This window comes from Monosiga brevicollis, genomic scaffold (assembly GCF_000002865.3).
Source record: "Monosiga brevicollis MX1 MONBRscaffold_9 genomic scaffold, whole genome shotgun sequence".
Lineage (NCBI taxonomy): Eukaryota > Choanoflagellata > Craspedida > Salpingoecidae > Monosiga > Monosiga brevicollis.
This window is the reverse complement of record NW_001865046.1, coordinates 542556-555170: the sequence shown is the minus strand read 5'-3', so window position 1 is coordinate 555170 and position 12615 is coordinate 542556. Positions and strand designations below refer to the sequence as shown.

Sequence of the window (12615 nt, the reverse complement as noted above, 5' to 3'; positions counted from 1 at the left end):
GGGCCAAAAGGTTTGTTTTTTCCCCCCCCCCCCCCCCCCCCCCCCTTTTTTGTCGTTTTTTGCGTTAATTCATGTCCTGCAGAACCGCGGGTCCTTTTCTGTATCCTAACAAGGCCCTCTCGCCACCAGTCTCGTACCACCCCCTTAATTGACTTTGTTTGCTATGCCATGTCGATGCAGCACTGTTCAATCCGCTTCTCCAACAGCCATCCCACCACATCTCCCCTTTTGGGGTTTTTTTTTTTTTTTTTTTTTTTTTTTTTTCACCCATCAAACAGTGAATCTCCTGTGAAAGGATTAACATCCGGATATTTACAGTTAATTTTTCTCCACGACACGAGCCAACATGTCGGCGGCGGTTCCGGCCGAACGCATCGTATTCCTGCTGGATACCAGCCAGGCCAGCGCAGGCTACTTTGGACAAGGCCAAGTGCAGACCGGGTCAGTTTTTTTTTACTCGATCCTCTCTTTTCTTGCCCTCTTGGTGATGGCGAGGGCGTTCTCATCTGAAAGTGGCGTGTGCTGTTCAGAACCAAGTTGACCATGGCCATGCAGAGCATTCGCCATTTTGCCAAGCTCAAAACTGCGCTGGATCAGCGTCACCAGTTTGCTCTGGGCTACTGCGCTGAGGGTCTTGTGCTCGTACGTGGATTTCCGCCTTTTGCTCTCTGTGTTCAGTTCGGTGTCGCAGGTCTCACGACGCCTTTCTGCTGTGACATAGCGCATTGCTTTTGCCAAGCTGGGCCCTTTTCTCAGTAGCCTGAGGGAGCTGGAGGAGGACCAACAACATCACTCCTCCGAGCACCAAGGTCAGCACCGCATGCCATTAGCCGCAGCGGCCTCGTTCTCAACCACCACCGCCCTCTCACCATCGCGCCGTGCCTCTCTCTCCCGTACCGTGTGTCTTCAGGCCTGGATATTTCAGCTATCGCTGCTGAACTGTAAGCATTGGTTTGACTTACCGACTGCATGGACTGTCTCCCTCCCTCAACATCCCATGCCCTCCCTCAGCATCTCATAACGCTCTTGCACCTCGTGTCATATAGATCGGCAAGCCTAAACTTGCCTTTGGCATTGACGCAGGGTGAAGAAGATATGGCTCCTATCCTGCGCGTCATTTTGCTTCACACGCGGCCTACTCCTCCGATGGCCTCAATTCAGGTGCAGACATGTCTTCAGCTCAGCCTTATTCATTGCCTACGAACCTGACTGCTTGGCGTTTTTCCACAGCCTTGGAGCTCGCTGGCGCAGAATTTGGCCCTTTTCGTCGATGTTGTTGATTTGCACTCGCCCGAGCTGGAGCCCCATGACGCTGCAGAGGTCACCAGTACAAGTGCGACGTTGGCAGTGTTTGCAGAGTACCAGCAGCCAGGCTATCTCCTTGAAGCTGGCCTAGCAAGTGAGCAGCTACACCAAGCCATGATGATTTTGCTTGGTCATCCGCTTCAACGACCTGCACAACCCGAATGGCCTGCCCCCATCATGCAGGTTGGTGTTTGACCCGGTGTCGAAGCCTTGCCGCAATATTTATAGTATTGTGTTGGTATTTTGTTGTGGTGGTTGTGGCTGCAACAAGGATGCTCTTCAATACAACATGACAGGGTTGATTGTTGACAGCATTGGGTTGACCATCTCAACGACCCTTGAATGGGCTTGCCACGTCCGATGCTCCTCTGATAACAACACAATGCCTCTTTGTTCATGGGCGCCCTTAGGAGAGAAGCTGAGGATCTGCAAGCGGCAAGCTTCTCATTGCCCATCCCCAGAAAGCAAGCCGATTGGCGATTACACCATCATTCCTTGCCTTCCGCGGCCGCTGACATGAGATTGCAAGCTGCCTTGTGCTTAGGCCAATGCTCGACCTGGCATTGTCTATCATGCAGCCACACAGCACCTTCGTGAGCACGTCACCTTCAATACGACCAGAGCATTCCAAGAAATCGTTGCACAACTCGCTGTACACATGGCCTCTCTGCGCCAACGTCAGCAGAGGTTGCTGCCAAGAGCCGGACAGCACAGAGTGCCAAATTTTTCAAACCCCTCGCTCTTACCGGCGGCAATACCACTCGGATTGGCAGCGTGAGCAGCGGTTTACAGCATCTGCGCCACACACAACACATTTGGGCTGCTCAGGAAATAGTGAGTCGAGCATGTCCAAGCTGTACGTCTCGGCCAACCTGTGAGAAAAAGGAACCATGTCGAGATGAGTCAACCAATCCCCCACGTGGGAGCACCGCAGCCACGGCCACGGTCGCGGGCAGCAGAGATCAGGCAAAACTTTGTGATCTCGTTTAGCCGTCTCTTTGATACTCCTGTCCACGCCCATGGCACCCAGCCTACGTACAGTTTGGCCTGTGCCTTGCGCGTTTGCTCGTCGGGGTTGAAGACCTTTTTATTCTGATAGGCGGCGAGCTGTGCCCATCGGCCACCGTTGATTTTTTCAAGCCCCTGACGAATTTCTGGCAGTTGCTCCAGTACGATACTCGTGTCGGGTGCAGGCGGTTCCATAAGAGAGAGCTCCTCAAGCGCGCGGCGCAACTCAACCAAAACGGGTATTTGGTCAAGCAGCACCTCTGCAAGGCGCGTAGCGGGTCGTGCAGGTCAGTCTCCCCAAGGTCAACTGAGGGGCGTTTGGACGACAGAAGCAAGCCAAACGCAGGAGGCCTGACCGTTCATAAAACCGCGTAAGCGTAAGATTTCTGCTTTGGAGTGAGAGTTGTACTCATACTTGCGGCGACACTCGGGCTCCATGAGAAGGTTGTACAAGGCCAGCCAGACTTGAGCTTCAGGCTTGGTGAGCTGAAATTGATTTTGATGGGGCACATCGACCCATTTGCCTTCGTCCGTAAACTTGAGCAGCTGGCCATCGTGCCGCTGGGACCACGGCGGCGATACCACCAGAGCAACCAGGGTCTGAATCATGTCTAGCGGGCATGATGCGCAGACAGCAAAAAAAATAAAAATAATAATAATAATAATGAGCTTTGACTGAGACTCGAACCATACTGGACTGCGGGTGGGTGCCAGCGTCTGACCATGTGTGTTGAGCATTCGGGTGACGGCAGACAGCGACAGACTGTTGGGAAAGGAGGGGTGAGCACATCACGTCAGCCACGCACAAGTGCGACGACGATGCAGCCAGCAGTGAGCAGTGCCGATGGCACAAAAGCTTATTCTCACCATGTGACGTGATCAGTCAAGTATCGAAAAATCGCGACAGTTTTGACAGCCATGTTAAACCGTAGCGTGCGGGTTTGGTAATTGAGCTGCGCCTGTCCAGTCATACTGTCCATGTCCCGTGCCGAGAGGTTTTCCTGCTCCACTTCTCGCTCAAAATCCTCCTCCGTTCTGCAAGCCAAAAGCACAGCGTGGGGTCAGCTTGCTGTGGCATCCGGGTCGGTAGGTGAACTGGAACCAAGTCAAGGGGGACCCAGCAACAAATTGGAAAAAAGCACACAAGAAAACAACGACCTGAGGAGAACGCAAAAGATGGAAGAAGGCGGTCGTCAAACGCACATACACAACGAGAACGGAACCAGGTCAAAAAGCGCGACAGCCAGCCCCAGGGGAGCAGTCTCACCGCGCCAAAAGATAGGTGCAGGCTCTCTGGCAGTAATCGATGAGATCAATGGCAGCATCTCCCAAGGCCTCAACAGCTTCGCGATGATATAATACTGCCTCGAGGAGATTAATGACAGTCGCTTCATGATAATGAATCATGTATGGCGCAACGGTGCTCTGCTCGGCGTATCCTAGAGCCTCAAGCTCGGGTCGCACGCGCTCGCGCCACATTTCAAGGCTCACAAGTTCATAGACGAGAAAAGCCAGCTAATGAAAGAGGCCCCACGATCGCGCAATGAGTCATTGTGAGCATGAAGGGACCCACCAACCCGGTGGGGCACATCATCCACGCCAACGCACCTTGTCAAGCGAGATAAAAGCCTCGTGCACGAATTCGTCCGTGTCCATAAGTGCGTTAGTGTGCGCCTACGCGCAATGACGTGAAACAAACTCGCACGCAAGGCGACCCAGACGCTGTACTTGTGGGGGTCAGCATGTGTGATGAGAGCAACAGACCTGGGCATTGAGTTTCTCCAGCATTTCGTGCTGTTTGAGCCACCTAGGGCAGGGGTTCCGAGCGAGAGTCCAGGGCGTGACGTTTTGCTTAGGTGAGACAAGTGCAACGTGCAGCGCACCACCAAGGGCAGACGAAGGGGAGCTCGAGGAGGGCTTACGCCTGAGAGCCAATGTCACGCAACGGGATGGGCTTCAAAGCCTCGATGTACATCTCGGCCTCTGGAGCAGTGATGAGGTCCTTGTAGTCCCTGCGCCAAGCCAGGCCAAAGTTCGTCAAGTGAGTACGCCTCAACGGGAGAGGCGCTGCAGAAGCTGGCAACGTACATGATGGCGGTGCTTGAAGCAAATCAAAATTGAACCAAGTTGGTCCTCTAGTCTGCAAATCTGTGTCAAGCGTGCTGCGCGCCGCCTCAATAAAACCAAGTACTCAAGGCACCAAAGGCACACGACCGTCCTCATCAAAGGCTGCAACGAAGATGCTCCAAACGAGCGGGCTGACGCTTGTTGTTGCCAGCAAAAAAAAAAAAAATCACAAAAAAAAACCGTTCCTTTGGTTGTCAATCACGGTTTCTCTGGAAATTAATTTGATGAACTCTAATTTTAAGCACATGCAAGCAAAAAGTGTCTCCGAGACCTTTTGAGAACGCTTAAGTCTCGAAAAAAAAAAGTCATCAAAAAGAGTTTTGGATGTCTCTCTCATTTTTTTTTTTTTCTTTTTCTTGTACCTTCTTTCCTCGTCTCGGTGCTAGACGGAGCGCTGTCGGACGACGCGTTCTTCTCACGTAGCCGGGAGTACCGGTTGGTTTAGGACTATTCCGATTTGTGGTGGGAGTGCCGAAGGTTATTCAACAGCATCATGAGTCGAATCAATTCGGCCACCATTATGAACAACACTGTGGCCATCACAGCTGCCGAGCAAATCATGACCTTTGCCTCGCTCACAAGCACTGACCGTGATGGACAGCCGCGGTTGGTTTGACTCTCGGTGCTTTTGAAAATTGGCGTCGCGCTTGCCTTTTCTTGCGACTCAAGAGAGTTGACTTTTTGTTCTTCTGTGCCTCGTGCTCGCCTCATGTTTGATGCTACGCCCATCCCACGTTTTGCAGCACCGCCTCGACCGTGGCTCTGGCTGTCTTGCCCAAGGATTGCTCTGGCTTGCTGTAAGTAGGCGCTTGAAAGAGTCTGCTCGGATCATCTGCTTGCAGCGCTGAGTAAATGCAATAGCTTCACGCCAATGCTCACGCCACATGTCCTCATCTTCTACCTGGGTCCTCTTTTCCTGCCCCGCTTGACTCTTAGGATCGATCCAACGGAACGTTTTCTTCTCTCCCTGGGCCGCGCTGGAAACTGCGTTGTCTGGGCCATTGGGGTGCGTGACTGTGAGCTCGGCTGAGCCATTTGAACCGAGCGGTTGTCTGGTTCCCCGTAGGCTCACGTGTTCTTTGACTCACGGATCGGGACTCAGGTTGGCGCCTTGCAGAAGGAAGACAAGCCTCTCTCATCAGTGACGCCCCTTTGGGGCATTGAGCATGAGACCTTCAAGAACGTGCTTGTGGCTTGTCACATTAGGCCCACCAACGCCCAGTTGCCGCCGCTTGGCTGTCAGGATTTTGCGTGCGTTTATTTGCGTTCTATTCATGCTTTCGAGCCAATTCTGACCACTCACCCCAAATGCTTGCATTTCCATCGCATGTGTATCAGCTCAAACCAACGCATCATTCGGCACAAGGATCAACCTGGCTACCTCGGCTGGGGCATCGTCAACCAGCAAGGCGGGGTAAGTTGACGCTCAACTGGACATCTGTCCGAGCAATCAAGCTGTCACCGTGCTCTGAGGCCTGAGCATCGAGGTGATCGTAACGGGTCAGAGACCAAAACTCATGGGAGACTTGCCTTGAATATTGCAAACACGCGGTGGTGGATGGCAACCTCAGGTTGCTTTTCTTTACGTCAATGCAGCAACCAGCCTGCGCCGCGTAGATCTCAGTGCTCCCAATGCAGTCGAGACTGCTGTTTCGGTGCTTCTCGAAAACCCCCAGACCAACATTGAGTAAGGCGTTCTTGTTTTGTTTTGTTCGTTTGTTCGTTTGTTCATTTGTTCGTTTGTTCGTTTGTTCGTTTGTTTGCTTTTTGGGTTTTGTGCTTTTGTGTTTTGCCTTGCCTGTTAATGCCTGCAAACCCATCTGTCTGTCTCCAATCGTGGCGCAAGTCCGATGGGTCTTGATTGGCTCGAGGCGCAGTTTGACACTTGACTTCTTTTCGTGCACAGAGCCGGTGGTGAAATTGCTGACATCTACACAGCCACGGGAACGCCTCGTGATGAGCCCATTGTCAAGGCGTCTGTGCAGCAGCAACGCGAGGACCAATGCCTCGTGGTGGCTGCCCTCACCCCGAAAACCATGATGGTGGCAACCTTTTCCATCATGCAGGTGCGACCCATTGCTTGGATGTGCACGCTTCACGCCCCTGCTCGCCCGCTGGCTCACTTTGCATGTTTGGTGAACCGCAGGGAATGCCGTGTATTGCACATGCCAAGCCCAAGGTCAACCCCGAGCTGCTAGAATCAGCGATCAGTGTCACCTCCAACAGGATGTTGTTGGCCATGCGCCCCCTAGATGGTTAGCTGATTGCTTTTTCCGGCGCTCCTGCTGTATGCACAAGGCTCATATGGGTGCTTGCTCTCGTACTCCTAGGCATGATCAAGTGCATGGCGATTGAGCTGCAATCCTTTACTTTAAGCAGCGTACGTCACCATGTTGACCGGCCCCACCAACCTGAGCCACCTGTGGCTCGTGCAGACCCCTGATCAGCTTCCACCCGCTCCCCACACCGTTGTGCTTTGGTATCGTGCAGAAGGTCTTTGAGTGCGCTGATGTCACAGCGGATAGCCAGATCGAGGTCCTAGCCCCCTCCGTCTTTGCCATTCGCACTGCAATGCACAAGCTTCTCGTTGTGACCTGTCGCCGGTATGTATGGTTGTTGCGGGTCCCAAGGAATTCTTTGGGGCTGACCTTGAGTCGAGCTGCCTTCGAGAGCGTTCTTTTGACGCAGATATTTCGGCTCGTTCTTTTATAGGGAGAGTGCGGATGTGTTTGACATTGAGCGCTCTCGCGTTGACCTGCCAGCTGAAGTGGCTGAGGTGGCCGAGTGGTGTGACTTTGCCATCAATCAGCAACACAGTACGCCACCCACTCCATTCCAATCGCGCGCACCGACTTGACTGGGTATTCACGGCATTTCTGTCTTTGCTTTGTCTCAGCCCACGTCATGATTCGAACTACATCAGACAAGCCAATGCATTTCCTGCACCTCGGTATGGACTGCTCACTCATTGTCGTCAATTCCTGCCCTTCATTCGTCAAGCACATGTCTGCCACGTGGCTGGGACTCACACGGTTGGTTTGGATGCTTTAGAAACTGACAAGCCACAAGACGCTCTAGCCCGCGCCGTGTCCACCTCTGTACCCCACGAAGTCAACAAGTAAGAGCAATGGATGGCTCTTCCTGCCCTGTGGCCAATGATGCCATGGGCATATGCCTGTCAATGGCTGCATTCAAGTGCGCTGATGATGGCAGCTCACGCCTCCTTCCTTCTACTCCTTCACCACCATGACAGCTTCGATGCCTCTCATCTGACTGCAGTCATGAATGAGTTTCCACCGACGTGAGTTGCGATGCTTGGATCTGCAATTGCTTCCCGAAAAGCACCGCGGAGGCTCTCCTGATGCATCCTTCCTCTGTTTGTGCCTGTTTCTGGCCGATATTAGGACCATGGAAAAATATCTTGGACGCTTGCGTCAAGTGGTCAGCCAGAGACGCGTCAATTGCAAAGATCTTACCGATTGGCGTGACAACCTGGCCTTGCTTTGCCGCATCATGCGCACGGTCGTGGAGCTCAAGGATGCTCTCTGCGTGGCCGTCAACTGCTTCACTTACCGGGTAAACATCGCCTTGCTGACTTTTGGTTTTGTCCATTGCCGTCGGGCCGTTTGCGCGATGTAAAACTTATTAGTGTGACGTTTGCAGATTGATCTCGAGGTCGCTGCAGTACCACACGACTCGTTGGCAGACGCCATTAGGGCATTAAACACAGACTCGCTTGACCTCCGCGATGGTTCGTAGCTTGCGTCGGTTTGCTGGCCTGACCGGCGCTCGATTGCACCGAGCGTGGCACGGGTCTCATACGTTGTGAGACGCAAGACTCGTCGGCTCCATGCCCATGATGATTCCTGATGATGGTGCTGACTTTTCTGCCCATTCTGTTCGCGTTGTTTCGTTCGGCAGACGACGCCAAACAGCTGACATACATTGCCATGCGACTTTTGCTCTCTGCGGAGCTGGTGCTCATCCTTGCGGGCCAGCTCTCTGACGCGGTGGCTTCAGGTGTGTATGGCGTCGTGCTGCTTGTGGAGATTTGTCAGACGCAGTTGGTGGCTCATTCTGGGTGTGCTCAACTTTTGCACAGACGAAGATGCTAAAGCGGAGCGCATCAACGTATGCCGCTGGCTGCTGCCCCTAACAGGCTCCTTTCCACGCACAATACGCTTGGCATTGACCGTGGCCATCGCCGTTCTTCTGCAAGGTGCGGCAGCGCAGGAGTCCATGGCCTTGACGGCCGATGCGGATGCCGCTGCTGAAGCACACCTTCTGCCGGCCCAAAAGAAAGAGACCGAGATTAAAGCAGAGGGTTTCGTTTCGTTTCTCGACGACTCGTCAACTATTCCTGCTAGTGTCAATCACGAAGGAAGCCTTTTGGCGCGCTTCCGAAGTGCACCGGCCTATCTTCTAGCCCGTGAAGCTTATGATTTGATCGGACACATGCAAGAACTGGAGAGCCATGCGGAATTCGTTTATGGTGTTAGGCCCAAAGATGCGCGGCGCCTGCTTGCCATCGGCCAGACCCAACTTCCTGGTCTTTTGAAGATTGCCGGCTTCGATGGTACGTTTGCGCTTTGCGCCCCACCGCTTGATTGGGCTCTCTAGCCATTGGCTCTCGTTTTGACCGGTTCTTGCTTTTTTCCTTCGTTTCGGATGAGGAAAGGCGAATTCTTACTAGATGTGAGCAAAAACATTGTATTGACTCACTTGCCCAAGAAAGGAGCCTATCGCTCCTGTGCTCGGTGCGTCATGGTTGCCTTGCTATCCGTGCGTTGGCGTGACGCTTCGTCGCACGTTTTGAGCTCATCTAGTATGTGCGGTAGCTGTGCAAATGTGTATACAACAGAGCTGTTTGTAGGTGACTGGCAAAAAACTATGCGCTGCTCCTGTGGTGCACGCTGGCTCTAGTAGCCTTGGAACAAGGCCGGAGCATTTGGAATTTTGTGAGTTCCTTTTTGCTCTTGATTCTGTGTCATGACGGTGTTTGATGTGACCCAAGGTGCTGTGCAGCGAGGGCGCGTCAGGATAAAGGCCTAAAAAGAGTTGCATGAAGACCAAAGCAAGCGATGTTGACTTGACAATTAGAATCCATGTGACTTGAAAACAAAAATTTTAAAAATTTGAAATCCGTTCTTTTTTTTTTTTTTTTTTTTCGGTGGCGAACTGAGCTCAGGCACGAGGATAGTAATGAACACGAGTGGGGCAGAGAGGGGATACACCTCACCTCAACCCGGGCTGGTTTGAACCCACCAAGTGCTAGATCTGATTCTCGAATTCTTGGACTCGGGAAAACCGCACAGGCCATGCGTCCGCCCTGCTGGTTGTTGACCGCAGCGCTGTTTGCGCTGGGGCTGTTCAGCGTGGCTGCTATTCTTCATGGACGCGCCAGTCACCTCAAAAGCGACCAATGGCCGGCGGGTGTAGGCTCTTTTGACAAGGGCCGATCGACCGTTGCAGGCCCACGCAGCATTGCGTCGACCTCACCGGCCTCAACAACATCTTTTAGCCCCATGGCACTGAACGCACCCTGTTTTATCAAAGGAGAACACAACTGGCTGGACGTGGTGTGTCACTATCGACTTGGCCCAGCCCAACCGCAGTGCTGTTGCTACTTGGGCCAGGAACTGAACGACGCTGGTCACCTTTCGCTTCCAGAACTTGACGAACAGGCGCAGGATCGGCAGCTGAAGGTTTGTGCCACGTATCCCCGCTTGGTCCACTGCCCGGCCGTCTGGCACTTCGATGTATCCCCAGACGGGGCAGGCAAACTGGGTGGCCAGCATGCTCATTTGGATCCCTATCAAACAACCTCCTCACATCTTGCTTGGTTCGGTTCCCTGAAACCATTGCTTGGATGTGCGTCTTCAGCCCTTCTGTTTGCCCACGTACCTGATCATCGGAGCACAAAAGGCTGGCACCACGGCCTTGGCTGCCTTGCTCAGCTTGCATCCCATGATCAACCCAATGCGCGTCAAAGAGGGTACGGAGCTTTGTGATTCGCTTGGGCGGGCGCCGCACCACTCTTTGGGCCCGTGACTTTCACACCCTGGACCACGAACATGGAAATAGGGCACTTTTTTGATCGTGCCTGGGGAAATCAGCAACGCGCGAATCGCTATTTCAAGAGCTTCATCCAAACCGAGCCAGCCATGACATTCAAGGTGCGTCGTTGCTGTACCCCTGGGGCAAAGTCGCTGCTGCCTGGAGAGCCCTCGGCTTTTTGACCTCATTTCAGTTGCGCCAATGATCTCGGGGTGCTTCACAAAACATGTTCTGTCCTTAGACTTTGATTGGTGACAGCACACCGTCATATGCATTATCGCATCGCTACGCACAGCGAATACGCGGCGCGCTACCGCATGCCAGGCTGATCATGCTGCTGCGCAATCCTGTTGCGCGAGCATATAGCGAGTATCAGATGAAGTTGCGACGCATTGAAGCTGATGTAGGCTGGTTCTCTGCTTGCAGCTCGCTGTACACGCGGGAAAGCATGATGTCTGTCCTGCTCTTATTCTCACGCATGCACCCTTGATCATGATTGCTCGCGAGCAATAGCTTCCTTTTGACAACCTTACGGTGTGGAGTGAGTATGTCGAGCTGCTTGCGGGATGCTTAAGGTACGGATGTATCTCCAGGCCGACGATAACGGGTGCCGCCACCCCCACTGGGCCCTGAGAAAACCCACACGGTTGATTGTGTATGTTTGCTTGGCATGTTTGGGGCTTGAACAACATGTGAAAATAGTGGAAGCTTGTCGGACCCGAAAACTTGGGCACACCGGGGTTTGGCGTGCAGCCGAAAGAGTTCGCTGCCGAGTTTCCCCCAATTTCAGACTGTGTTTGCTCGACGCTCCACGTACGTACGCGCTACGACTGGCAAACCCATTGAACCGCGTATGAGATAGACTTGTGGCACCTCATGCCTGCTTGGAGGGGGGGGTCCGATAGGCGATGGAAAGACTTTGACGCCTGCTTGTCGCCACGTTTAGCCAAACTGGGCGAGGCGGAGTTTGAAGCCGAGGAGCTGCAAGCCTATCGAGCACCTCACGAATCAAACACGGAGATTGTGGCAGCCATGCGCGCATCCCTACTCAACCTGACACTGACTTGCGTTCGGTGGGCTAAACTGCATACGGAGGTTGTTCTGCCTTTACCGAGAGCCTTTGCTGAAGAAATTTCGAAGGTGGATGCAAGCATGTACTATGATGCACTCGCGTGTGGCCGTCAACCGGCCCGTTGCCAGCAATTGCAGCGTCGGTGTGGTCCAAGCTACAACGTATCTGAGACCTGCCTTCGTGATCCAGCGCTTGCTCACTTTTTCTCATTCAACACCACGGTCCACTGGCCCAAGGGAAGCCACTCCGACATTCAGCGGGACTTTATCTTTCGCGGGCTATATGAGCCACAGGTAGCGCATCTGAAGTGCTGGCAACCAATGAGATGCCACCTGCTTGGGTTTTCAGGACATTGCGAAATCTCACAATCAAAAATAACCCTCCCCCCGGGCCCTTGTCCTCCCACCACCTGGGGCCCACGTGTTTGACTTTTCTAGATCCGGTGGTATCGGGAGGAGTTTCCCGCCGATCAGCTATTGTTGTTGACGGATCGGCAGTTGCGCGAGGAGCAGGGCGCCAGTTTGCAGGCCATAGCGCACCACCTGGGCTTGACGGCTCCCAGCGACTGGCTGGCCACGGACTCTGCCGCGGTGAACGACCGGTACGATACGCGGCCACGGGGGATTGCAGTTCTTGGCCGTTGCTTCAGCCTCTGGTGGGCGGCTCTCATTATGGCTACATAAAAATCGGTGCACGGGGTGTTCCGGGGTGATTGGAACTGGAGTGTATAGGGTCAGCACACTTTGGGAGCGCTTTGTCAACACTGGCTGGCAGCTTCAGTCATCGTACCAGCCGCTGGACGCTGAGCTGCGCCAAAAGTTGGAGGCGTTTTTCCTTCCACACAACCTACGACTCTTTCGCTACCTTGACGAGGAGCTCCACTGGTAATCGCTGAGCGATTTCGAGCCGCATATGGACCGAGCAAGAAAGAATGAGTTGACGGCTGCGCCGTTTTTAGTGTTTTAAGGCGCTCTTCCTGTTGGGGTCAGTGGTGTGGCGAAATTTAAAGTTTCGCCGTGAATGCGAAATTGATTTGCCTCTCGAAT

General features: G+C 53.5%; 3 protein-coding genes across 3 annotated transcripts; 2 read left to right on the top strand and 1 right to left on the bottom strand.

Moving 5' to 3' along the window:
• Positions 1–346: 346 nt before the first annotated feature.
• MONBRDRAFT_25194 (uncharacterized protein) lies at positions 347–1500 on the top strand (the record flags this gene model as incomplete). Its single annotated transcript, XM_001745614.1, has 6 exons — positions 347–441; positions 531–642; positions 722–809; positions 911–941; positions 1047–1161; positions 1231–1500. The coding sequence occupies 6 exons, from the start codon at positions 347–349 to the stop codon at positions 1498–1500; spliced, it is 711 nt and encodes a 236-aa protein (XP_001745666.1).
• A 293-nt stretch (positions 1501–1793) lies between these two features.
• MONBRDRAFT_25193 (uncharacterized protein) lies at positions 1794–4288 on the bottom strand (the record flags this gene model as incomplete). Its single annotated transcript, XM_001745475.1, has 9 exons — positions 1794–1872; positions 2052–2177; positions 2345–2573; positions 2670–2924; positions 3287–3348; positions 3581–3828; positions 3922–3987; positions 4078–4120; positions 4236–4288. 9 exons carry the CDS (start codon positions 4286–4288, stop codon positions 1794–1796), a joined length of 1161 nt encoding a protein of 386 aa, XP_001745527.1.
• A 645-nt stretch (positions 4289–4933) lies between these two features.
• On the top strand, positions 4934–12457 carry MONBRDRAFT_32303 (uncharacterized protein; the record flags this gene model as incomplete). Its single annotated transcript, XM_001745613.1, has 27 exons — positions 4934–5046; positions 5184–5237; positions 5302–5446; positions 5543–5854; positions 6012–6127; positions 6347–6506; positions 6587–6695; positions 6771–6820; positions 6931–7043; positions 7153–7256; positions 7337–7390; positions 7492–7558; positions 7694–7741; positions 7845–8016; positions 8104–8191; positions 8362–8460; positions 8543–9016; positions 9119–9197; positions 9962–10145; positions 10324–10435; positions 10525–10616; positions 10739–10900; positions 11011–11072; positions 11251–11310; positions 11403–11862; positions 12007–12170; positions 12301–12457. 27 exons carry the CDS (start codon positions 4934–4936, stop codon positions 12455–12457), a joined length of 3810 nt encoding a protein of 1269 aa, XP_001745665.1.
• Between the last annotated feature and the right edge of the window lie 158 nt (positions 12458–12615).